Source organism: Tenrec ecaudatus, chromosome 16 (genome assembly GCF_050624435.1).
Source record: "Tenrec ecaudatus isolate mTenEca1 chromosome 16, mTenEca1.hap1, whole genome shotgun sequence".
Classification (NCBI taxonomy): domain Eukaryota; kingdom Metazoa; phylum Chordata; class Mammalia; order Afrosoricida; family Tenrecidae; genus Tenrec; species Tenrec ecaudatus.
In genome coordinates, this window is record NC_134545.1 from 110,759,563 (window position 1) to 110,786,996 (window position 27,434).

A 27,434-nucleotide genomic window follows, 5' to 3' on the forward strand; every position below is an offset into this window, starting at 1 on the left:
GGGGACAGGGAAACGGGTTACTTGCTGAGAGGCACCCCTTCCCTCCCAGCGTGCAGCACGTGCACTAAGGCACAGGCTCAGGCCCGCGCCGCGGCTGTCGCCGCCTCTGTGGCACGTGATGGCACATGAAAGCGACCATTATTCCCCATCTATAATCGGAATGAAGGAGAGCCGAAGCGAGAAGAGACTCCGTGGATTCGAAGAAAGGCTGCGCACCTGGTCGCAGGTCTAGGGCCTAGTGGCGAGGCCGGCGTCGCCCATGCCTGTGCACACGCACGCACCCGCACTCGGCCTTCCTTCCCCGCCGCCGGCCGGGATTTATGGGAGCTGGCAACCGGACACACGCCCGCTACTGCCAGCGCCCGACTTACCCCGGTGGCCCCTTTCTGTCTAGCACGTCGCCCGCGCGCACCGGGCGGCGGGGCACTTACTCTTGCAAGGCTTTAATAATCCGCGAGTAGCTGGCGAGCCGGCCATGAAGCATGCCCGCACTGCCACGGAGCTGCGATCCGCCAGCCTCGCGAAATTGCGGGCCGCAAATAGTAATTAATCTTTTTATCCCTCAAATTGCAATGTTGACTATGAACTGTGCGCGCTCATAAATCAGCGGCCCCCGGGCCGCGCGCGCGCGCACCGCCGGCCCGTCCGTCAGTCGGCGGCCCGCGCTGCGCTTAACCGGCGGCGGCGGCTTTATGACGACGGCTCGGCGCCTGCAGAGCAGACGGAGCCCGCGGCCGGCCGTGGAGGCGCGAAGATGGAAATACTTATTAGAGTACATTACTTCTCGATGTACATATCGTTTTCGGCGGAGTCACTCGGCGGCGTGCGGCGAGACATAAATCAGGGGCTTTTCTGAGACTAATAAGGCCTGCCGCCGGTCTACTCATTACTCAGCCGCTATCTGGGCATCACTCATTAGTCAGCATGTAATGTGATGATTAACGCGCGCCACGCAGCGGGGCTGCAAAGTGCGTGCGTGCGTGCGTGCCAGGCCCCGGCAGCGAGGTGAGGGGCCGCCCCTGGGAGGGCGCCCCCCAAACAATTGGCCACCCTTGTCCTGGGACGCAGCAACGCCTGGCCAAAGCACGCGCGCGCGCATGCACGCTCGATAAGGCGGTGGCAGTTGAGGGCCACAAGCGAGCTGACATTCTATCATGGGTCCCGGAGACACGGGTTCACTGGGAATGTGAAGTAAGACATTTTCTTGTTAATAAAGCATTGATCCGACATATTGATTGTACATGACATGGCTTTTGCCGGGATTTTACCCTCTCTTTCCCCCTTTCTTCCTCTCCTGGCACAGAGTGCCGCTCTCCCACGCGCCCCGACGCCTGTGACATGGCAAAAATCCCCAACTCCCTGTGATGTAAATTCTCCACGTGTAAGGGCCACTTCATAATCAGACCATTAATCATCGGAAGCTGCCAGCGTCGACTGGGGGGGCAATTTGTCATGTCTCTGCCGGGGCCCTGGCAAGGGTGTCAGACACAGCCGGGCTGGGCTGCTGGGAGCTGGGCCGTCCACCCAGCCCGGCCGGAGGGGAGACTGCCCCAGGAGGATGAGATGGGGCCTTCTGGCTGGGGGGGAAGGGGAGAGGCCGAGGGGAGAGGGGGGGACAGGCACAGTGGCCCCTGGTGGAGGTGTTTCCAGCACGCCAGGGTCACTCCTCTCACCCAGCTAATCACCCCGAGTGCCGGACTTAATGAACCTGGCCTGATGAAAGCTGATCAGAAAAGATAGATGATCGGCTGCTATTGATTTCATGCAAATAAGCCCAAAAGGTGAAGAAGGCCTGCGTGCCAGCTTCCAGCGGCTTTATGACTTGTAATAGCTGCACACTCGCGGCCTGCCAGGGGCGCTCCGGGCGTCCTCTCGGAATCCACACTCTCCTTCCAGGTCCCAAGTTTGGGGGTGCGGTGCGAAGAAGACAGACGAGGGTACCCTCCATCCCTCGCTTCACCTGGACGGCACTGTCGCCCAGAAAAGAGGGGCTCTCCCGTTCCTACGACGAGAACACTAGAGGGGTCCAGGTCTGGGGGACCAGCAGGGCTTCAGCCCCAGGACCCAACCCCAGCTGGCAATTCCACTTCCAGAAGCCCAGTGGGTTTCCGTATGAGAACCGGAAGACATGGACTCTTCTTTTAAAGTGACAGGAGAAAGGGCATGTTCGGGAACGGGGTGGGGTCCTCTTGTCTGTCTGCTGTGCTTCCTAGAGTGGAGAAGCCCTTGCCCATCCTGCCGCCACAATCCCAGGGCCACCATCCAGCCAAAGCCCTCCACAGGCGCAGCACCTCCCTGCCCCTGCCACCGTGCTCGCAAGCCAACCCAGGAGTCTCCCGGAGTAGTGGCCGCAGGCCCTGCCGGCAGCAGGAGGAGTCGGGCTGGTCACACACATCCAATCAATGTTCCGAGTGTCCAGTTTACAAGCCGGGAGCCAGCCGGAGCCTCGGCACGTCCGGGCCCCGCGCCCCGCGCCGGCCAATCAATAGCACTTTCCTGTTTTAGAACTGGGTAATTATGAGGGGAGAGATTGTCTGACCTTTCACCTGCACTGCATTACTTTGCTGATATTAAGATAAATTGCCTGATTTTGGGTAAACATATGCTGCAATTCAAACTGTCAACACTGGTTTGCTCAGGGATAATTTGTATTGATCTCCCAGCTTCTTCCCAATTTTGCTTACTGACCTCGTGGATAATTAGAGAGGCAGCCTCCGGTGAGCGGAGTCAGGGATGGAGAAGAAATATGAAGAGGAATCAAGCAGATTTGTTTTATGTTAATATTTGTTGGTCTCCCTGCCGCCGCCCGCCCTCATATCTGTCAGCATCAGGAGAACCATAAATTAATGGCTCGGGTTCCTGAGCAATTTATTCCAGGGGATTATTTAAAAGCTTGCTTCGTCTCCCGGCCAGTGTCACTGGGTTAAATGAATCTAAACTCTGTCTTAAGCACAGCAAGACCAGCGTTGTTTTCTGCCGAAGGGGGAGCGAGAGAAAGAAAGAGATCAGAAACAAAGCCCAAACAAGCCCACCCCACACCCAAAAGAGAACACCATCCCGTTCCTCCAACCCAGCTCCCCGCCACCCGTGTGCTCCCCGCCTCCCCTCAGTCCAACTTTTCAAATGAAGCCCCACAGAAGTAATTAGCGGGCCTGCTTTGCTCTGAATTCAAATTCCGCTCAGCTGGGCCGCGGCGGTGAATAAAAGAGATGAATGTATGGGCAAAATTATATCATTTAAGATATGTCAGATTACAAGGCTGTTGTATCAAAAGTCGTAAAACAAATCTCCCTGGTGAAATATCTCTTTATTAACCGCGCCATACGATATTAACATTCCTCATTTACTAGAGGGGCTTTTATCTGTCTCAAATACATTATTCGTCCTTTTAGAGATAAACTGTATTAATATCCATTTGAGTAGGCTACCGCGGCCTAATGCATAGTAATTTTGGTTGGAGAGCTTTTATTCTAGAATAAGAAAATTACACAGCAATAAACCGCGAGTGAGTCAGAAGCTAGGAGAGCCGGGAACCGCTTCCCTGCCAAGCGAGGCAGCACTCCGACGGCCGGCAGAAGGGCCAGCTCTCCGGCTACCACGCCAAGGCCGGCAAACAGCCTGGGTTCAGTTCAAGTAGGACCTGACCCAGGACGCAGGACCAGTGGTCCTTACAGGCTAGGGCGGACAGCCACACGGCCAAAGGCCACCTCGCTGTGTCTCCCAGGGTCCTGGAGTTAATCCCTTCACTTTGCATGTGTTAAAGTCTGAACGGAAGCGGGAGTCTAACCATTCCCACCGTGCCCCTGTGCTGGGGGATTCATCATCCCAGAATGGGTAACATTTTAACCGTCTGTGATGTCAGTTCAGGTTGGGCCTTCCAGAGCTAATGTGCCGGTGGGAAGTCGCACCAGAGCTGGGGCTGCCTGCTGCAATCAGCAGCCTTCCAGCAGGCAGTGGGGGCGGTGGGGGGCCCTTTCTTGTGCCTTCCATTTTCATCTCAAGAGCTTAACCCCCTTTGTCAGCCAGCCCTGCCCGGAGGTTGCCGCTCCTCTGAAGACCCCAAAATGCAGAGAATCATTTGACTGTACTTGAATAGCAAGTCCATTAAGGTAGGAGCCTGATTAAATGGAAAGGACCTCTCCTTAGAAGCCCTGGGTTGGGTGGGCGGGAGGGAAAAAAGCCCAGGGTAGGAAGTAAATGGACACATAGATAAATACATGTATGTATGTACATGGATTATGTGTGGGCGTGCACGTGTAAGCATATTATTGGTTTGTTGGAGGCCAGCGTGGGAATTTGGGTGTAGAACTACATCTGGTGGAAGGAAAAACCCATCAGCCTCCAGCTTAGGTTGAGTGTCTTCTCTGAGCATCTTCTGAGCAGCTACTGCATACCTGGGTGCGGTTCCCAGAAGCTGCCCCCTGCAGGTGGCTGGCTGCTGTTGCTTCCAAGGCCACCTACTAGGGGAGCTCCCAGCCCCCTAAAGCCCAGGGGTGTCCTGTGAACCATGAGCCTCAGTGTCTGGTAAAGCTTAACTGTGGGCTCAACCTCCATCTGCCCATGCCAGGGTGGGCTGTGGGCGCTCTGTGGCAGCCAGCACCTGTGCATCCAGAGCAGAATCACTGGCCACGTGAGGGTCCCGCTGATGCACAGGTGAGGCGGGTGGGGCGAGGCCTGTCTCTGCCAGGGGGCCAAGGCAGAGACAAGGTCTTGCCCAGTGAGCCCCTGTTTACCTTCTGCCTGTAAAACCCAGCCCAGCATCCTACAAACAGGAGGTCATTCATTTGTTCCCTCCCAGCTGCTGGCTGCAGCCGTCCAATGACTTCCAGCCTCATTTCAATGATGATCATCTTCCTATAACTTCCCAAGCATGCATTTGTCATAACGTGGTAATTTCCCTGCTACAAACAGAACCTCCTAACGAGGCAGCTTTCCACATTAGCAGCCTAAGTGCATCCCAGGCAGCTGCAGCCGGCTCAGAGGGCAGGCACGCCAGGGCTCCCCCTGCAGCGGCAGGGGCCGTGAAATGAGGCAGGGCTCGTGGGTGCACGATGAGGCCCAGACCCTGCCTGGACTGGGCCTGGTGGTGGTGGTGGAGCGTCAGGTGGGGGGGCCTTCTGTGTGCCTGAGTGAACACAGGTTGTAATGTGTAAAAATTAATAAAGTAAAATTAAATTGTTCAATACAACGACATTCCTCTAGAGGGGGCTAGTGATTTCAGTGACAAAGTGCTCTTTGCTGACAAGGAGCTTACACATTAACCAGCTGAATCCAACGGCCGGGGGGTGGGGGGGGTTGGGGGCGGGAGTGCCAATAACAATTACATCACCTTGAGGTTATTAAATGTCCCACTGATAAGTAACTAGGTGAATCTGACCAGGTGATAAGCACTGCTGAGCACCCAGGAGGGCGAGGCTCAGTTCTGCGGGCCCCTCAGAGAGCTGTTACTTCAAAGAAGACGGTCTACAAACCAGTAGCCACCGAAGACAAAACTGGTATTTCACAAGCCTGCACCCCCCCACCCTTCTCAGCTCTCCTCAGAAGTGTTTCCAGGGGTCTGCAAATGCCTGAGCCCCTCCTTTTATTTTATTGTAAGGCTTGAAAATGATGGTAAGTTCTCTGCTCTATCAACTGTCTCCTCTGAGCACACTTGATGTATAAGAAATTCAGATGCTCGGGAAATTAAAATTTCAAAGATCTGCTGCAAAAAAAAAATCAATGTGGCGAGATCAATGCTCATAGAAATTTCATGAACTTTGAACTGATCCGGGCATGATGATGAGAGGGGGCTGCAAGTCCAGGCTCTGGCTGCTCGGAGCTGGGAAGGGAAGCAGCCGGCTGCGAGGGCGGGAGGAGGGCTGCGCTGAAAATGGGCGTCTGCCTTCATATTTTGTCCGACAAAATATTAATTTTTAGTGTGTTTCGATAACAAGCAAAAATAGAAGGGGGGATCTGCCTGTGCCACCCAACGCAAGACACCCCCACCCCCCACCTCTTCGGAGCACATTAACACAGCCGCAAAATGAAATCGGTTCCCCTGCAGCCGATTGCAGGTGCAAATTAATATTGTAAAATGAAGATCAATACATGGACAGGGCCAGATCAATAGTGGCTAAATTATTGCTGCATTTTCCTCCTCATTCAAGATGAGTTGTGTTTTCCTCTCAAAGTCAATACTTTGCAGCTTTTCTCATTAATTTCTCAATAAATTTGGCAATGAATTTCAATCACAGGACTTGGCGGGGCAAACGGGCATTGTGGTATGCGTGGGGGGGGGCGGCCACAGAGGCCGGGCGGCTCAGGGCATACGTGTGGGGGCCAGCTGGAGACCCCAGCTGACCACGCAGCCTGCCATGCACAGGGGGCGACAAATGGGTCCCCCTCACCCCAACTAGTTGTGGCTGGACAAAAGCAACTTTGGCCTTTCTGCATTCTGGCTGCCCCCGCGTTAACAACCCCCCCCCCAACCAGCAGGGGCACCTCTGACACCACCCAAGGTCAGCCTCCAGGGCCGCACGGTAGCAGCTTCAGAATTCTCTCCACCCACTCCCTGTGGGGCATTCCCCACAGGTGAACAAGTGCCACCTGACTTCTAATCAAAGTCAGGTGGCTGCACTGGGCATGCGTGGGGGCTCGGGCAGGCAGGCGCACCGTGTGCCGGCAGCGGGCGCATGCATTGTGATGGGACACACAGGAGGCAGAAAGGGACTGATCGGCTTCCTTGTTACCAAAATAACAGCTTTGCTGACAACTATTGGATTACGTTCAAACATTCCTGTTTACACACCTCCAAGAATACATCCAGTAATGGCGTTTACTGCAATCCGCCACATCCCAGCCCACCTGCAGTGGGGACGCCCTGAAGACACGGCCCAGCAGACATGCCTGCTCCTGGGGCTCAGGTGCCTGGGTCAGGGCTCTCCCCATGCCACAGGGAGGGTGGGGAGTGGCCTCAGCCAGCCTACCTCCCCCATGCCCTCTCACTCAGATGCTTTAACCTGTCAGGCCCCTCCCACTTTAGAAAAGGAGCCACAGCAGCACAGGTGGTTAAATGTTGCACAGCCAACTACAAGGTCGGTGGTTCGAACCCACCAGATGCTCTGAGGGATAACGAGGCTCCTGTTTACAGTCTTGGAACCCCCCAGGGGCATCTCTGTCTGTGACTGGGAAACCCCCCCCCCCTTTTGGGTTTTGGCATGGAAAGCCCTGTGGAGCAGCCAGAGGTGAGATCAGTAAAGACAGCTCTCTGACAGTGGCCCACAGCGCCAGGCTGCCCCTGGCCCTCTGCTGGAGTCAAGATACCTGAAAGTCAGCTCCCAAGCCCCCAGGCAGAGGGTCTGCACACTTTACACCCACTACTGGGCCCCTGCAACATTTCCCTGGGCCCTCAGCCACACCTGATGTGTCCCTGTCTCGTCTGGGGACAAAAGAAAGAAAGAACTCGCCAGCCCGCCAGCTCAAGCGGACCTGTGGGGGCCTCTGTGCCTATTTGTGGTGTGTGTGTGTGGGGGGGGGGGTCAGGCTGTGCAGACATCACCTGCCTCAGTGCGGAGACCACAGTGGGTGTGCAGGTGACTCGGGAGTCACAGGGCAACCTAGAAAAGAGACACCTTCAATTCAAAGCCAAAGATGTAAAGGGGCGATTTCTCTAGTGTCCACCGCACATTCAGGGCAGCCTGCATGTCCATCAGGAAGGATAGACACAGAAGTGCAGGCTGTCCCTGCAGTGGACTGGGACTTGCCCATGAGCAGGACGCCGGGCTGGCCACGCCTCACACCTGACGTGGGCGCCCGTCAGCACCTACATCCTCGAGGGCCAGATGTGAACTACTTTTGTGCCCATAAGAACAGATGCAGGTGGGGGCCAAAGGGACCTAGGAAGAGAGCCACCAGAGCTGAACTATGGGGACCACCCTGCCTCGTGGGAACGTGCACCAGTGTCACCACACAACTTAGAGAGTCGTAGAAGTTGCAGAATGCGAGCTTAGACTGTCATGTAAACTTCCTTTAAAACACGGGTTGCATGTGTGTTAGAGATGTGTGTGCATGTGTGTATACATGTGTATGTCTACATAGATACATATGTAAAGTTGCCAGGGGAAGGAAATATGGAATGAAGTTATGGAATTCTTGGAATTAGGAAAATGGTTGCACAGCTTTGTGAACAAGGAGTTTTAAACCCCGAATGGTGGTGGTAAGCTGGTCATGCAAGTCCAGCAGTTGAGAACCAGCTCCTCGGGGCAAAGACGGGGCTTTATCCCCGTGGAGAGTGAGAGCCGGTCCTGCAGGGCCGCTGAGTGAGAAAGGACAGGATAGAGGGAGCTGGGCTCGGCATGCTTTGTCAGGGTGTATCTTAGAGTCTGTGAATAGATCTGATTTTTAAAAATGCACAGGTGCCTACAGCATTTCTAGTCTGATTTGCATGTACGTGCCAGCTAGACCTGTACAGAGCCCTGATGGCACTGTGGGTTGAGCACCGGACTGCTAACCCAAAGGTCGGCAGTTCTAAGCCCCCCGCAGCTCCAAGGGAGGAAGATGAGGCCATAATAAAATGATGGGAAGATGAGGCTCCCACTAAGGTCCCCCAAAGGCCAGTTCGCCTCGATCTTCTGGGGTCACTGAATCAGAAGGGAGTTGATGGCAGTGGCAGTGTTGGTGTGGTGTCCATGTCCGTGCTGGTGGAGACACATCTCATGAGCTGAATGTGACTGGACAGCAGAGTAGCTCTGGTCCTCACTCTGTGGACTGTCACCTGTGCCTGACTGCCCCCTATCACCCCCAGGAAGCATTTGTTTCAGCTCACGGTTATCAGGCTGAATAAAAAGAGCAGGGGCTGTCCTAAACCAGGGGCCTTGCTCAAATTACAGCCCCTGGGGGGACTGAGACCGCCCACAGGTGTCTCGAGAAGCCTCCGCTCACACTGCATGGCACTGCTGCATGCCGCTCTTGAACTAGTGGGTCTCTCAGGGAAACTCCCTGGGGGCTGGCCGCAAGAAACACAGCCCTGTCTGCACACAACCCAGAAACCAAAGGCACTGCTGCTGTCTGAGTGAACTCCACATGGTGGGGAGCCTGCCGGACAGGGTAGAAATGCCCCTGTGGGTTTCTGAGCCTGTGAATCTTCATGGGAGTAGAAAGCCTCATCTTTCTCCCTCTAGTGGGTGTGAACTTCTGACCTTGGGGCCAGCAGCTCTACTTTTAACCCACAGACGATCACACAAGAGATAGCTAAGTCCCAGCTAAACCAGAACAAGAAGGAAACCATGACTTTATAGGATGCCCCACCCTTTCCAGCCTCAGTCCCGCTCAGCCCCCTGACAGCCGACAGCCTGACCTGTCCCCTCAGTTATCATCCCCAGGCTCGCTCTCCCTGGGACTCCTCGCCCTGCTGCCCAGCGGCCTACAGGCCATCTCCCTGGGGCTCAGTGCCACTCAGGTTCCTTCCCTGAAGGCTGGGCACCACTCCCAGTGTACTGTGATGACGTGACCTGCTCTCTGTTTACACTGGGACCTTCTGCTCCCAGAAAGGGCCCCGTCTCAGGCCCAGAGGGGCAGTCCCACCCCATCCTCCAGGGTCCTGCGAGCCGGTGTTGGTGGGCTTGGGTTGTGCTTCATTTGTCCAGCCTCTAGGCGCCGCAGGTAGCTCTTCTGAGCAGCTGAAGGATGGCGGGTTGTAACCCTGACAAGGACCCCAGGTGAGCACCTGTAGCTCCTCTGTCCCTGAATGGTCCACAGCACGCAGCTGCCTGCCCGCCTGCCCAAGCTCGTGCCAGAAAGCCAAGTCCTACCACCCTCAGGGGCCACCTCCTCTCCAAAGAGCACTGCCACTCACTCGCATCCCCTGAGCGTGGAGGAGAGAGAAGGAACACACGCCGTCAGAGTTGGGGGTGGGAGGTGATGGGGACGGGATTGAGGCAGTAAAGAAGAGGGCGCAGGCAGGGCTGCGTAGGGGCACATGTCGCCAGCGTGGTGCCATCACCAGCCTGCATGCATCTAAGAGGACAGCACCAGCTTCTGGGGCCAGAAGCCTGGGTGGGCGGCAGCTCCAGCACCTCCCAGGGCTGGGGTCTCCATGCTCAGACTGCTGCAGCTCAGCTGACTCTCAAACAAGCTTGCACCAGTGACAAGCAGACAAGGCACACGGCCTGGTGTGGAGGGAGCACAAAGCAACCACCCAGACCTCGCCATGCAGCCCCTCAGTGTAAGGATACAGTGACCGACATCCTGGCTGGACACTGTCAGGGACCCAGGACCCAGGCGTCACATGGGGACTCGGCATGGAACATGCTGACCAGGAAATGCCAAAATGAGGTTTGGGGGTTAAGGGCAAGTGTGGCCACTACAACCTGGACATCTGATGACTTGCATTGAGGGCACAGGCTCAGGGGAGCAGGACAGAGAACCCCCAACCCGTCCCCCAAGGGGCACAGAGCAGCCCTGAAACCCAGCCCCCTATCCAGCTGCCCTGATAAGAACAAGCACCTTCGCCCAGGAAACTAAGAGAGAAAATGAAATGTCGGGATTAGACAGGTCCCTGAGCCCAATGCCCTGGTCTTCCTGGATTTGGGTCCCTGCGGTGCTAGGGCACAAGAAGGTGGGTTGGCACATGTCACACAAGCAAGCTAGGCAAGGTGGCAACTGGACTAAGGGAGGAGCATCCCCGAGGAGGCTGTACCTTTAAGAAAGTCCCCCTGGAAGGTGGGATCCATCCATGCTCACCAAGGTCTATTGTCCCCATGGGAGCTTCTGTTTACAATGTGGCAGGCTCAGGAGTCCCACAGCACATGTGTCCTCCTGCCCCCACCCACCCCTGCACCGCCGGCCTGGTGCCCTGTGTGTGTCCACAGCACACCAACAGCTCAGCCAGGGCCACTCATAGCCCATGCGTCTGGCAAAGGCTCCATCGTCTCGTCCCACTAAAACACTGTTTCCGCGAACGAGTGTGCAGTGTGACGCACTCTGGCTTTGTGCAAATGGAGAGCGGGCCTGGGGCAGACTGCTCTGTGAGAGAAGCCAGGACACTGGTCTGAAGAGGCCCAGACTGGAGAAGCCATTTCAGACCACCAGACAAGCCCAGCAAGGGAGGCCAGCGCAAGGGCCGGGGGCGGGTGAGCCCTGGGCTGCAGTGATGCCTGTGGCATTATATACGCAGCCCAACCCCACATGTATTTCTTGCTGTCTCGGTTTTTAGGCCTGTTCCTGGGGATGCCTGGGCTCTGGTTCAGAAAACTGCATTGTGTAGACCGCATCAGCTCTAATTTCATAGGTATGGTCTTCCACTGTGTTTCCAGCTTTTAAGTCATACTAATTCCTTCACTCATCCTCCTAGTTCTAAACTCAGACCCACAAATGACAGGATAAGAAAAAAAGTTGAAAAAGAATGAGGTACGAAGAGGCTTCCAAGGAACAGTGCATATGGGCCCATGGCGGCTAGTTGGTTACGCGCTGAGCTGCCAATCATGAACTGAGTAGGTCAAACCCACCGGCCGCTCTGCAGCCTTTCAAAGACGGAAGGTTTAGAACCCCAAAGGGCCCGTTCTACCCTGTCCTGCAGGGTCACCGTGAGTGAGAGTGCAGCAGACGGCAGCTGGCTTTGCCTTCTGGGTTTGAAATGCTGTGTAGTATGCACACAGACTACATGTTGGCGCTACACAATATACATAGAGACTGCGCATTGGCTCTATACAATATACATAGACTGCACGTTGGCGCTACACAAAATACACAGAGACTGCACGTTGGCTCTACACAGTATACAGAGACTGCACGTTGGAGCTACACAGTATACACAGAGACTGCACGTTGGAGCTACACAGTATACACAGAGACTGCACGTTGGCTCTACACAGTATACACAGAGACTGCACGTTGGAGCTACACAGTATACACAGAGACTGCACGTTGGAGCTACACAGTATACACAGAGACTGCACGTTGGCTCTACACAGTATACACAGAGACTGCACGTTGGAGCTACACAGTATACACAGAGACTGCACGTTGGCTCTACACAGTATACACAGAGACTGCACGTTGGAGCTACACAGTACACACAGAGACTGCACGTTGGAGCTACACAGTATACACAGAGACTGCACGTTGGCTCTACACAGTATACACAGAGACTGCACGTTGGCTCTACACAGTATACACAGAGACTGCACGTTGGAGCTACACAGTACACACAGAGACTGCACGTTGGAGCTACACAGTATACACAGAGACTGCACGTTGGCTCTACACAGTATACACAGAGACTGCACGTTGGCTCTACACAGTATACACAGAGACTGCACGTTGGAGCTACAGAGACGCAACATAGCTGGAGAAGAACAGAAGATAACATTGGAGATGCAATAGTTAAGGAAGGTGTTAGGGCAATTTAGAGTGTGGAGCTGTAAGGCTTATGTCATGGCCATTTCCACAAATGTTTTTGAATACCTAAATTTTTGTTCTTCGAATTACACACTGAGCATTTCAGAGCACATTTCAATATAGAGAAGTCAATGGATAAGTCACGTCAAATGGTTCAGAGCTGTAGTTGACTCCACGCTTCTCTGTAAAAGAAATTCTCACTTTTCTCTTAAGAGTCTCTGTGCTCAGGAGGGAAGCTGAGCCATGACATGATGGGAACCATTTAGTTTTAATATAGGAGTTTGAACTCTGGCAAACCTATTTTGGGTTTCGAAACATTTGAATCTCCGTCGATTACGACTCATGGCCACTTCTCAGGACAGAGTATCACTTCTCCTGCGGGTCGCTGAGGCTGTGAATCTTTATGGGAGGAGAAAGTCTCATTTTCCCTTTTAGATTGGTAGATGGCTCGAACAGCTGACCTGTGGCTAGCAGTCAAACACACAACTCTTCTTACTGATAGTACACTCACTCTGGTTTCTGGCCCTTATTTAAGATCACAAATTGAAACTGCCTCCCATTCAGTTCTAATAAAGGTGATACAATACTTTGGAAAACTCCAAGTTCATGTAATTTGCACTGTTCTAAATAGATCTGTGGATTTATTCACAAAGAACTCCATGTGAAGCATAACTTAACCTAAAACATTGAACACAACACATAAATACTTTAAACAAAGCCAGTGTGCGCGTCCTCTCTCTCAGGCTGGCTAGCACGACACTCGGCTATCCTGATGGTGCTGTGGGTGAGCAGAGAGAAGCATGGTAAAGGAGGAGATGTTCAGAGCTGACAGGAGAACTGGTGCTCACGGAATCGCCAAGGAAACAGAGGCATAAACAAGTGTGCTGGCCTCAATCACAAAGTATCACGACAGATCCAGCGACTACAACAGATACACTGTAGCCAAGGGGCAGCAGACGCAGCCCCATTCCTTCTTCTGTTTGTCAGTCTGTCTGTCTGTTGGAGAACAGGCAGAAGAACTCTGTGAGCAGTCTGTGTGTTGCTTCTGGACACCTAAAGGGTCCTACAGGACAAGTCGATTCACTTTTAAAGGTGCATCGGATTGAGATGACAATTCTGTTTAGCATGACACATGACAATATACTAGAATCATAACTTAGTTTTCAAAAGCACTTTTTCTTGGCTCACACTGTGCTTTCAAGCCTTGAATCCCCACCTGGGGCTCACCTGTCTGTGAGGCCCAGAAGGCTCCCATAAATAGAGGCACAGAGTGGACATGCCCACCCAGCCGGGACATGCCTGCCACCACCCGGGCCAGATGCTTGCCTTATCAGTGCCCAACCCCGAGCCGTTACCACTCAGCTGTGCACTCTGTCCTGTGCGTCCCTGTGAGCTGGAATAGCCGTGAACTGGAGTTCACTGTCCTAAACTGAGATGTACATTGATGCATATCCAACCCACACGATTGTACTGACTGGGTGGGTGGAGGTGCTGCAGCCTCATAGTGCCTCAATAGCACAACACACGGAAAGGCCACTGGGCTGGTCATGCACGTCCTCATGAGCGTAGCTGCCGCGGAGCCCACTGTTCGGCTGGCCGGTGGGGCCGCCATTGCGTTGTAGCTGAGGCTGAGGGGCTTTCGATTTGGGGCTAACCCTCCACTTTACCAAGTGAAACCTCTGTGTGGAACCAAACGTGAGACATCTCAAGCCCGTCTCAAGCATTTGAACTCGGTGCCCAAGCCACATCAAGGCGTGTAACCATCGTGTTATTTAGGTCGCTGAATGAGTTTCACTCCAACTCAGCATCCAGCAAGCAAGAGGCCCCCGTCACCTTCCTGCCAGCCCCTGGTCACCTCAGATCATGGACATGCATATGTCCTTAGGTCACCCAGTCCAGTGTTCCCCGGCATCCAGACATGTCACGCCGTGGCTGAGCTCTCTGGTCCATTCCAGCACTCACAATCCCACCCTCCAGGTTATTTCCAAGTGCTGGGCCTGGGAAGGATGCTGACCGGAAATGCTAAAGAAGCATCCAACCTCCTTTGGGTCCTCCCCTGACATGGTGGAGGGGACTGGGAAGGGGGTGCAGAACCTGCCGACCCTGGGAGCCTAGCGGGCCAAGGCCAGCACAGCCTCCGACGCCCAGCCTGGGGCGGTTGTTAAGTGCAACCCAGGTGCCCCTTTTGTCCTTTGGGGAAGACAGATGGCCGTCTCGGCCACTCCGGCCTGGCGGACTCGGTGTCTCCGAGTCAATACACTCACCTCCACTCGGGAACTTTGTGATTGATCGGCCCGGCCCTGGTCCGGGCCGCTTGGCGCAGCAGCCGCAGCCAATAGGGGGGCGGGGGGCGGACTTTGGTCACCGCCACTAGGAGAACAAGTAAAGCCCTCTCTGATGACAGACAAATATGTCTTGTTAGCAACAGCCCAAAAGCGCTTGACTTGTACTAATAACAGAAAGGCCACAGTGGTCACGGCGGGTCCCAAGATGAAGCACCCTGTCAGCAGCCTGGTCGGGAAATTAGCAAATAATGTTCTTTTCCGTGATAAATGGGTGACAGTCCCTTCTCACCAATCATTTTTAACATTTTGATGCATGTCTACGATCCCACTGGAGGAACAGAAAAGTTTACCGGCCCTCAATTTTCCGATGATGAATGGAACTCTCTAAATGTGCGATTTCTGTATGAGGTATAGTTCATTTTAAGCAATTCCAGTAAATGGTGTCACTGATTAGGACAAATAGTCTACTTGTGCAATGGCACAAACGGTCTATCTCATTCTGCAGGTCTCCTCGGAGACGGAGGCCGGGGGCAGCAGTGACCCCAGGCCCTGCAGGGGCCACTCAGCAGAAAGGCACCTGGCCAGGCTGTCCCTCCAGCCGGTACAGAGCTAGCCGACAGCAACTGACCCGCCCTAGGTGGCCCTGCAAATGGGCACTGACCCAGCCCCCTCCCCCACCATGGCACCAGATTCCTGAGAAGGCCCCAAAGATGGCCAGGTGGAAGGGCGGGGGGTTGTCAGGAGCCACAGCATCCTGGTTCCCAGGGAGAAAAGCAAGCTTGAGAGATGCCCACCCACTCACTTTGGCGACATCGTCAAGAGAGCCCCATCCCTGCAGTTAACGCAGGGGGTCTTTGAAAACAAGGGTGCCTTATAGGGGTGGTTAGACACAATGGACTCAAGTCATGCCCCCCTTCCTGAAGGTGGACAGGACCTGGCCAAGTCCCTGAGTCAGAGCCAGCCCTGGGGCTGCTCACAGCGACCACAGGGAGCAAAGGCCTAAGTCTACCCTAACCGCGCCGTCCCCCCCAGGCTGGTGTGCTGAACATGACGGCAGGTGGCGGGCCTGGCACGCACAGGTCCCGGGTCAGCTGACACTCCAGGGATCTCTGGGGACAATGGAGAGGCACAGCCTTCCAGGGACACTCTCAAACTGGCACCCTCAGTGAGAGCACAGGAGTGCCCGGGGGCAGGGGCAGTGTGGCCTTGGCAGCAGAGAGCCAGCCAGGGGTGTGGAGAGCAACAGGCTGGCCCAGCCACAAGTGGTCCCCAAACTCCAATGTCTGCGCTTAAAACGTTTGTCTCCACCACATCCCCTCCCGGTGGTTAAGGCTTTATCCTGGGAAGAATCAGGTGGTTTGCATTGAAGGGAGGGGTGACTTGGCATTTCGCATAGTAAAAATAGCATGATTTGTGGGAAGCAATTAAGAACCATTTGCTCCGTGGATACAAGTAATTTGTTTGAAGAGCACTGGCCTGGGCGACAGCTCGTTGGTGCCGGCTGTGGTCGAAGGGCACGATCGACCCACAGTGTCACCGCGCTATTGACGGCACCACGTTCGGATGCACACAGAAGCCACGATGATACCAGGAGTAGGAGCGCCTGGCCTGGGGGGCAGGGGGTGGGTGACGTGGCCAGCCCCTGGAAATGCTCAGCCTATGGCCCCGGGACAGGACCCTAGCTAAGGTGACCAGACATCCGCTTTTGGTAGGACAGTCCCAATTTTTAACAATTTTTTCCCAATTCCGCGGCATTTTTAAAAAGTCCCAATTTTTGGAAAAAATGCACGACAAGCTAGGGTATATGGTTTTCGGTTGCCATGTGGCTATTTCGGCAGGATATGAGTTTATCAATGGTGTCTCACTGGTGTGCCGCTTTACCAACGTTAAAATCTGGTACCTTACCCTAGACAGGCTGCCCCCTTGACTATTTTTCAAAAAGCCCAAAGAGCAGTCTAAGGGACCAATCAGAAGAGCACAAAGTATCGGCCATAATGGACGAGCCACTTCATAAGCTGTAAACAAAATGCCGATCTTTGCACAGAAAATCAGCGCTGGGACCATCGGCGGACTGGGAAAGCGCCCTGCCCCAGCGGTCCAGGGCCCTGGGATCCATGTGCTGATGGCCCCAGCCAGGACCTCATTCACAACTAGGCTCCATGTGTCATAGAAGACACGGTGGTTGCTAGTCACTTGGGACCACTTCTCTCATTGAGCAAAAGAACTCTCCAATAGACGATGTGTCAGCCAAACATTGGGGAGCAGAGAGATGGACAGGGTCCCCCTAAAATGACCCCCCTTGAGTTGTGAAAGCCACGGCTCACGGTGCGGTGCGCTGGCTGGACAGGAAGCCATTCTGCCTGCCAAGCAGAGGGTTGAAGAAAACGGTGCACCCTCCCGTGTGGCAGGACCGATGCCTCCCCTACACTGGCACAGGCTTCTGCAAAAGTGGTCTTCGCTATGACATAATTTCAATTAGAAGCATACAAATTCCAATTTGTCTTAATCAAATCACACTGCAATGCTTATATTCTAATTAAAAAATAATTCCTTTTATTACTCTTCACAATTGGATGTGTTTTCCACCGGTGAAGTGGGAGAGTGTGGCATCACCGGCCCGGCTGGCTTCGATGCCGGGTGCCTCGGGCGGGCAAGCCACGTGGGGACTGTGTCAAGGATGACAAGACAAGCAAATGACACACTACTGGACAAATATTGGAGCAAACACCGCTCTTCGTTATTAATTTGCACAATTCGCTTTTAAATGCAGCAAATATCTCATTAATTTAATTTTAGGTGCCCACCAGTTCATACTGCATTTTACAGTCTGGAAGACAATTTCCTATGAGCAAGCATTTACATACAGAGCGACGGTTAATTCTCCTTCTAAGTGCTAGCTGCTTGAGAAGGCCCCCCCCCCCCTCTAATTCTGACCTTCTTCCAGCAGGGTGAGGCACGCTGGGAGCACAAAGGGGACCAGGATGCGCGCACCGGACGCGCCGTTTGTAACTCATCCTTTTAATTCACCGTGCTAATCAACTGAGCCGCCACTGCGTCCGGGGTAATTGTACCTTTACAAGTTGCAACACCAGCAAAAAGCCTGTATGGATGGATTGGGACCCTGCCTGCCTCCCGGGATCTGGACCTGGGAGCCCAGGTCTTTCTTCAAAGCCCTATAAACTGGTCATGGTGGCCTGCTGCAGGTCGTCACAGCCCTCAGTGGGCTGGGGAAGGGGAGGGGGGGGGCGGGCGCAGAACCGGGTGGAGTCCGCCTGCCTCCGCCCAGTGGGGTCATTATCCCCTGGTCTGGCTGCCCCTCGGCTGGCCTCCCGCGGGGAAGGTTAACCATGAGGGTGTCCCGGCAGCCTCTGGAGCCGAGGGACATTGATGGGAAGCAGATGCCCAGGGGACAGGGCCTCCCTCCCCATGGGACTGATCGGTGCCAGGATGCTGGGGCGGGGGGTGCTCAGCTTTCAGTGGGGAGGGCCTCATGGTGATTATCTCGTTGCCCCATCAACTCCAGGGCCGTGCAAATCAGACAGGCACTTCCAGGTCAGACAGGGGGTGACCCCTCGCTTTGGCCCCGCTAGCGGAGGGCTGTTTGAAATGTATATTCCTGGTAATGAGTGGGGTGCAGGGGACAGGGAAAGCAGAGCTCATTCAATAGCAGCATTGAGAAGGCCAGGCCATGGGCACCTCCCAAAGCTGTGGGGCAGTCAGGACACGAGCAGGAGGTCGAGCAGACCAGCTGTCAGTGGGGAGCCTGTGGCCCACTGGACAAGCCAAGTGGGCTTCGAATAAGCTGCGTCCCCGAGTGGACAGAGGCCAGGGCTGGGGCCTGGGGGCTATGCTGTCCCCAGCACAAAGCAAGAGGTCACCTGGGTCCTCCAACAAGCACCTTCAGCCCGGGACTCTGGGGGGCTCTGGGCAGAACCCGGGGCCTGTGTTGCCCCTCATTTCTCCTCTAAAAGGAAGAAATCATCCTGCCTATAACTGCAAGTGTGCTGGTTCCTGATGTCCCCCCACAACCCACACCTGAAAGACACCCCACCCAGCGGACAGCAGCCTCCCAGTGGGGGGGCGGGGCATTCTGCATCCAGGGCTCGAATGCACATGGAAGCCACCTGCAGGGCACACTGGAGCCACGAGAGCTCGGCTCTCCCCATGAAGTGCCCAGCTGGTGAGTCCGACTCTGGCCATGTTGTGGGCACTAGAGCAGACTGTGATATAGGGGTGTGTTTTTCACCGGCTGATGATTCCGGGTGCCTCATCTGCCAGGCCTTTCTTCCGAGTGACTCCAGCCTCCAGCGCCTGGGTCAGCAGCCAACACCTACATGGTTGGTGCCACCAGAAGATGCGCAGCTGCAGCCGTGGGGAGGCTGGTGGGATGGTGACCATTTCAAGGGCGCTTCCTGCCCCCTAGAGACCAGGAGGAAAGCCCTGCCTGACCATCACCTTGGAAAATCAGGCAATGAAACCTTGTGGGTGTCCACAGCCTGGTCTGCGGTGCCCAGGCACCTGTGCTCCTGACCACTTGCTTCTAAGGCAGGTGCAGCACAGTGGACACATGGCATGAATGCTCCTGGGGCCCGCAGACCACACTCAAGGAGGGAGGGGGCAGGCAGCAACCCTGGGTCCCCGCAGTCTCCTCACTGCACCTGAAGCAGGGCCCTGTCTGTCCCCGGTCCCCTTGGATCTGGTGTGACCAATGTCTCTCCTTGAGAACAGGCCTGTAGCAGGGGTGCTCAGAGGGACCACCCCGGGACACACGGTGGGTTGGGTCTCCCAGGTCGCCATGCAGCCTGGTCCCCATGCCAATAGCCCTCCTGCACAGAGAAAAGAACACCTGTATGTGGACAGGTAAACTGAGGCACCATACCCAGTGCCATTGTTGCCGACAGACAACCCCCCACCCCACCCCCTTGGTGACCCCAAGGCAGTCTATGGAAGTAGTCACCAGCACTTTCTACCTCACAGCTGCTCACCTTGCTTTCCTCAGCCAACCATGACCACTCACACAAACACCCCACTACCAGCAGGTCTGTTCTAACTCAGAGCCACCGGGCAGGACCCAGGAGAAGTGCCTTGCTGGACTCCCAGGGTTGCTTGAAATCACTGCACCATTTACACTGTTACAGAAGCAGGCGGCCTTACCTTCCTACCACCGAGCAGCGGGTGGGTTAGAACCACTGGCCTTTCGGTTCACAGCGGAGCGCTGAGCCACCAGGGCTCCTCCTGGTTTCCCCACAACGATAACAGCTTAACACAGGATAACGAGTGCCAATCAGTCCTGACTCACGTGGCCTGCAGGACAGACAGAACTGCCCCTGTGGCTTGCAAGACCGAGAACCCCCTCATCTTTCTCCTGTAAAGCAGCGGACAGGTTTGAACCTCTCACCATTTGGTGAACAGACTGGTTTAACCGCTACATCACTGAGGCTGCTACTCACTGCGTACAGGCTTCTGACTGCTACCGCCCTGTTTTGGTGTCTCTGGACACCAGGTCAAGCCTCTCCCCACCCTTGGTCCTGCCAGGAGACCGCAGACACCAGACCCCAAAGTGGGGTGGGGCGCCCCATCAGCTCCCTGCTCTTTTGTGAGGCGCAGTGCCTGGGAATGTGTGCAGCATGGCCCCTGAGGGTGGACCTGATGCTGTGGAGGGTGCAAGGTGCTGACCTCGTCGCAGGCACACACACCCCCGCCCCACCCTGTGCATGTGACCTGGGACTGAGTGTTCCCGGAGAGCCCACACTCGCCAGCCCTCTTCCATTCTTTCAGTTCCTCCTGGTATGAAACCCAGCCAGGATCCTGCAACTCACGGTGGACGGGACCCAGAGCCACAGCCCAAGACCAAGCCAGACTTGCCTGAGCAGGCCAGGATGGCCACTACCCACATCCCAGGGTTCCCAACCCAGGAGCCTCAGCAAAGTCACAACCCACGCATGTATGACCACGTACAAGAACCAGAGTGGGTCCCTCTCAAACTCATGGAGTTAAAGGCCTCCCTAGTCCATAGCTTGAAATAGAGGCATTGACAGCCATTTCCTAGGCACAGCCAGACAGAGCGTCCCCACAGTGAGCATGGCGGCTTCCTGGTGGGTGGCCTCTTGGTGGCCTGCGTGAGTGAGGTCCGAGACCCCATGGATGGAGGGACAACTGCCCTGAGTCTGGCAGCCTGGATGAAGCAGGGCTTTGCAGATCCCAGAAAGATCAACCTTTCCCAGGGCCTCTTGTGGACTTGGTCACTTGGCCCGGCAGTTCTGGGCCTCAGTTTCTCCATTTGGATCACCATGACCTCTGGAGGCTGCCTCTGCCCTGCCACATCCCCTCCCCTCCCATCTGTAAGCAGGTGAGGGTCCACTGCCACTGGGCCTGGCAGGAGAGACGGGCGACGTCTCCAGATGGAGAGGACCCACTGCCGCAAGTGCTTCCGCCTAGGACCCAGCTGCAGGCCTGGGTGCTGGGGGCACCCTGACTTGCCGGCCACAGACGCAGACTCACCCGTGTAGACGAACCGGCCGGGGGCGCCTTTGCAGAACTGCTTGGACTTGTAGGACAGGGTCACCTCGACGACTCCTGGGATATGCCTTGGGGGGGTCTGGACGCGGATGGCATGGGGCGTGATCAGCTACAGAAACCACACAGTAAAGGGTCTCAGGACCAGCCAGCAAGCGAGGCCACTCGCCGCTGGGATGTAATTACCCCAATGAGCACAAATTGGGCATCGGTCTTGGGATCCCACCTCCGAGCCATCACCCGGGGCCAGGGTCCACATCTGCAGACGATCCTGGGTCTCATTTACCGGAAAAGCCGCAAGGTAACATTCATGGGAAAATCACCACCATATGGTGAGCCTGCTCCCAGGCGGAGGGGCACTGACGGCCACCGAGGCTGTGAGTACACCAAGGACTGGGCCCAGCTGATGGCTTGCCATGGGAGGTCCCCACCCAAGGGCCACCCCCTGCTGCAGCCCCCCTCCCCCCCACTGCCCCTACCCACCTGGGAGAAGGGGATTTAATGAGGCTCATGGGGGCACACCACACCTCTGGTAGTGTGTTCAAACCGCCCCGCCCCCGGGCTCCATTGACTCCCATAAGCTCCCAAAGCCTTACCTCACTCCACACCAACATTGTCCCAAACACCACTTGTAGCCCGTCAAAGAAGTTGTCCCCAATGATGATGACAGTGGCCCCTCCAGTGGTCCAGCCCTCACTGGGGCTGATGGCTTTGATGCAGGGAGTAGCTGCCGGGACAAGACAGAGAAGACAGACCTCAGTGCCCACCCCGAGACCCTGGCCACCATGCCCACTACAATCGGTCTACCCGCAGAAGTGTGTTGTGTTCTCGGCAAACCATTCGATGTTTCATCGGGCAAAGACTAGGAGTCACTGAGCCAGAGAGGAGGAAACACGCCCTGGGCCCAGAAAATGATGTGTCAGGGCAGAAAGGACAATTACAAATGATGCAGCGTCCTGCGCGGCAGCATGTGGATTTATCTGCTCTCTGGCCGTGCGGGTCCCAGCAGGAGGGGGTGAGGCAGGCGGTGGAGGCCCTTGGCACAGATGCCGCGAACCCAGGCAGGGTGAGGGGCTTCTTCTCTCCCCCTTTGGTTCCAGACTTCACTCGCCTCGGTCATTCCACAGGATGATGTCCGCCTTTCCTTGGGAAGGACACACACTGGCCCGAGATGAGCGCTTTGTCCAGGGTGCACCCTGCAGCTCCCCCGGCTTGTCCTCAGCGCCCCCGGCAGGGATCTTTGTCTCTAGTCTGCTGGGTTACTACAACCATGATGAGGGGCGGGGGGGGGGTGGGGGGGGGGCTTGCTGGGCACAGCAGGGGGCTTCCCAGTGGAGGCCAAGGGCTGTGGAGGTGGCCTTTGATCAGTCCTCTGTAACAGGGCATCACCAGCCCTTCCTGCAGCCTTTGATGGTCTCTTGTAGGCCGGTCCCCAAGCAAAGAGCTGCTCCAAGATGCCTGCTGTCCCTGAGCTGGCTTGCAAGTCTCTCCCCACCCGCCATGGGCCCTGCCCCCAGGACCCTACACTTACACTCCCTCTGGACTGCCCCATACCCTCCATTTGGCACTAGGAGGGCTGGCTGGGGAGTGGGTGGCTACATGGCCCCTACGATCTGCCAGATCATCTTGCCAATGCTGCCCTTTTTGGGGGTGGGGATGAGGAGCCACACTGAAGGCACCCCATAACACCTCTCTGTCCCTCCTGGTCTCATGAGGGAGGGTCCAGAGATGAGGCACAGAGCAAGGACCCTGGTCCAGGGACCACTGCTTTTCCCTGCCACGACTCTTAGCCATAGAAGTGACCACTTGTCCAAAGGGTGGTCACTGAGCCCCACTAGCAGGAGCCGGTCCATGGGTGAGTCCCCACGTGCCTGCCTTGACTCCCTTATACTATGTGTCCAGACGGGGTGCTTGAGAGGATGGCTCGGGCACTTATGGGCTGCACCTGTGACTCGCACCCCAGGAAATGGCCAACACTCGGCTCACCCCTGTGGGCTCCGGGCTGGGGCAGCCGCCACCATCCTCTGCGAGCGGCTTGTTTGGGACGTCGGTGCGCCGGCCCCGTTGTGCGGGGCACTGGGCCTGTGCTCACGCATGCGCAGACACACGCCCCGCCCCCCCCCCGGCCCCCCATGTTTGCTCTCGTGTTGGGCTCAGGTTCTATTTGCTCCTCTGTGCGTGGTTCCCTCGGCAGCAGAGGCACACACTGGGAGCCTGCCCTTCACTGGCGCTGTTGACGCCATGCTAATAAGTTCGTACAAATTTTCATTTCTGAGGCTTCCCGGTGACATTTGCTTTTCTTAATTGCACGGAGAACATTTGAAAGGGATCAACCCTCTAAAGACCGACAAGTCTCCTCCGAGGGGGTGACCTTCATCAGCGGAGCCAATTATGGCAAATAATTCACCAAAAAAATTACAGTAAACAAATTTACTTTGGAGGTGAGAAAAGGGAAAGGGGGAAGGAAAAAAAAAAAAGCCCAGGAACCACTAGGAGCTCGAGAGAGGACTGCTCCGGCAGCTGGGGCCCCGGAGGCCGGGGTCTCGGAACGCGTGGTGCTGCTCAGGCGGGCGGTGGCCACCACCGTTTCAGGCCGCAGAGGGGGGACGTGGTGGGTTCCGTGGGAAGTGCAGCAGGGAGGATCGTACAGATGCCCGGAGGAGCCTGAGGATGCACTGAGGGCAGATGCCGGAGCTGGACAAGGCAGCAGACGGTGACCTGACCGCAGGGGCCTCCTGTGGACCCCCCACTTCTCTGTCTAGCTCTGTGGGGGGACGCAGCCCGAAGACAAAGTTGGGAGAAGCTGCCGTGCTGGAAGGCTGTCAGTCCTGCTTCCTGTGAGCACGAGACCCTCACTCATCCTAGCCCCTTGCTCCACAACCTCCAGGGTACCTTCTGCTCAGAGCCCCAGGTAGACGGGTGGGTGTGGTGGCTGGGGCCCCCCCACCCCTGAGAGGGATGGTTCCTGAGGAGCAGGTTACACGGGGTGGATGGAGCCCAGGTTGTTGACCAAAGCATTCGGTGGGGGTGGGGGTGGGGGCGGGGGGAGTGCTTTCAGGGGCCCTCTCTCGCAACCCCCCCCCATATCTCCGCAAGTGACTAGCGTCCCCTGCATCGCTGGCTCTCTGGAGTAAATGCAGCACTCGTCACCTTGCCTGCGCTCCCAACACGGAGACGCTCAAACAGGCCTAATCTTGCCTCGCGAAGACTCCTTTGTTCTGCCTGCTAAAATGTCTTGTAATTGTGCTTGGGATGTCCAGATGGCTGGCTGATACCCCAGCTGATAGGATTATACCTTTTACCTCTCTGGGGCCATCTGTTCCTTTAACTCGCTGAAGCCCCGCAGCCTCCGTGCAGTGGTCCTTATTGCATAAACCTAACCGCATTACCGCACTTGGCATGCAAATGGCTTCTGAGCTGCGGGGTGGTGGGGGGCAGCATTGGGGGGTGGGGGGGTCAGCCAGGGTGGGAGTCATCTGGGCGGTGGTGGGAGGGGAGGGGCGACGCCAGCCCCGAGTCTGCGGGGCTGGTGGGAAGCTCACTGCCTCGTCTCCCCTCTCTGTGTTCAAGACTGTAAATAATCTGCCTCATTTTTTTGTGAGCTTCGAGGGCGCGGTGGCAGGGATCCAGGGTGGCAGCAGGGGGATTGGTCGGCTGGGAACCTCCCTTGAGTGTGTGCTGTCGGTGGCGATTGGATGATTGGATAATGAGGTGTTAGCCAGGAGGGGAAGCTCAGCTACGGTTTTGGGGGGGTGTGGTGGGAGGGGGCTGATTCACAGCATGCATCCCCTCCTCTTGGTGGCAAGCTGGACCCAGGCCGAGGAGATTCAGGAGCGACTCCGTGGCCAGCTGTCTTAGAAGGGACCATCTCGGTATTGGCTTTTAGACAAGACCAGAGGTTGGACGTCAGCCCCACCCTCAACGGGAGCTTGGCCTCCTCTTCCTCTTCTGTCGGGCGCATCCGTGACGACAGAAGGCCAGCATGGATGATGCCCTGCCTTTTCCTACCCACGCTGGCTCTTAGAGCCACCTCCTGGCTTCGGGGGCGTCTCTGAACGCTGAGTCTCTTTCCGGGGCCAAACCAGAGGTTCCTGCCTCCGTGGAGAGAAGCAATCGTTAAGCGCCTCAGTTTCAATGTTGATAAAATGTTGAGAAACAAACACGAGGCAAGAAGAGAATAAGGAAGCAGAGACTCTCTTGCAAGGGCTGTTTTCTGCAAATAGCCTCTGATGACTCGAGTTGTGTCTACAAGGTGCCCAGGAGCGGCCTTTCTGTTCCGAGTGTGACATGTCTGCTTACAGCCAAATGCCTTTCTCCCCCTCTCCATGCCACTTACAAAAATAAATACAAGTACTTTTCTCAGATCATAATAGCTCATTAGAAGAGGCTGCATTTGGACCCAGACTAGAGCCCACCACCCCGGGGCGGAGGGGCCTGCCGGAGCCTCTTGCTGTGCGGGCGCTGGTCCTCAGGGAGGCAGCGAGCTGAGGCCGAGGATCCAACCTTCTTAATTGTGAGCCTCATTAGGGACGGTTGCCGAGCACAACACACACCTACCTTGAGCACACAGGCAGGAGATAAACAGCACGTCACAGGCCCTAATGGCTCGGCGCTCAGGGCGACCTTTAATTATTATATTTTTGTGCTCTTATGCCTTAGTCATTAATGGAAAAAAACAAATTAGTTTATTTTTGAGGACCACAGAAGATCCGTAAACCAGCTCCCCAATCTCTCTGAGACCAGGTCCATTCTGACCATCTGTGCTCGCCATTCATCCACACACCTGGAGTGTCCCAGGTGCCCGAGGCCCCACACATGGGCTCCCCTTGACCCACGGCCCCCGGGTATACTGTTGGCTGGCTCTCTCTCTCTGGCAAACAGCTCTGAAGCAGAGTCTCCAGGTCCGGTCAGACATGAGCAGGGGTTTGGGAAGGGCATGTTTGGTGCCCTTGTAGAACGCCCGGGGCGTGTGTTTAGCCAGCATAAGTTTGTCTGCATTGTGACTCGGTGTCTGAAAATGCTTCTCTCCATTTCACCGAGTCTTCTCCTCTCACATGTCAAGCCAAGCCAAGCCAACCCCGGGAAATGTGTGATCAACACGCACTCTGCACTATTGCTATTCTTATAACTCACACCCCTTCACACGTGCACAGAACATGCAATACACGTATACACACACATGCTCACAAGCACAATACACTCATACACACCACACACATCACACGCATGTGCTCACACATAACACACATGGGCACATACTATATGTACACATACATACACTTTTCGAACATGTACAGGTTCAGGCACATAGACACACTACACACACGATACACATAAATAAACAGTTTACATATGCAAATACACACATGTACATATAACTGTAATATCCACACACACTCAGAATACCCATATTCACATGTAGGCACTCATACACAGTACACTCATGCACATATATACATATTCAGTGTGCACATGTAAACATGCCACATTCACACATGCACACAACCACATGCTGATGCTCACATTCACATATAATACACATACAAACACACATATACACATTCCATTCACATGTGCACAATATGCACATTCACACACAATGATGTGTGCACACACTCAAGCACACACTGTAAGTGCATACACTATACACATATATACACAACGTCTATGCACAAATATACACACCACACACATATACGCCAATGTACACACAGGTTCAACTATAATAAATACACGTTTGCATATACTCACACACACTCACATATAATATACATACACACACTCAGGTACATACACACAATACACGAACACTGTATACCAATGCGTGCTATACACATATATACACGGTGCGCATATGCAAACATGCACACTCATACTTGTATGTGACACACACATACACATGAGCGCAGCATAATACACATACACAAACATGCACACATCAAAGAACCAGGCCACTGGCACTGTGTTGCCCAACTCCTGGCGGCCTGTGTGTCAGAGAAAGGCTGCGTGCCCTAGGGCTGAGTGGTGAGGGAAGGCTGCCTTTCTTCGTAGGCACTTTGAGGTGGACTGGAACCACCCACCTTTCAGTCCATCATCAAGTGCTTCACCACTGGTGCCATCCAAGGACCTGCTGCACATGAGTGCACACGCACGGACATGTGTACACAGACATCACCACACACAAAACACACAGACACACCAACTCATGCACTTCTGTTAAAAGAAGTCCACTGCCATTAAGCCAGTTCCACATCTTGG

The 27,434-nt window shown here is 55.3% G+C and overlaps 1 protein-coding gene across 1 annotated transcript in view; it reads right to left on the reverse strand.

The window, feature by feature from the left end:
• EBF3 (EBF transcription factor 3) overlaps positions 1-27,434 on the reverse strand; it is a 128,694-nt gene that overhangs the window by 10,697 nt on the left and 90,563 nt on the right. Inside the window, exons 9-10 of the mRNA XM_075533601.1 lie at positions 21,773-21,903; positions 21,162-21,288 (exon numbers count right to left, since the gene is read on the reverse strand). Of these exons, the coding sequence (XP_075389716.1) occupies positions 21,162-21,288; positions 21,773-21,903 (258 nt within the window). The remainder of the gene's footprint in view (positions 1-21,161; positions 21,289-21,772; positions 21,904-27,434) is intronic.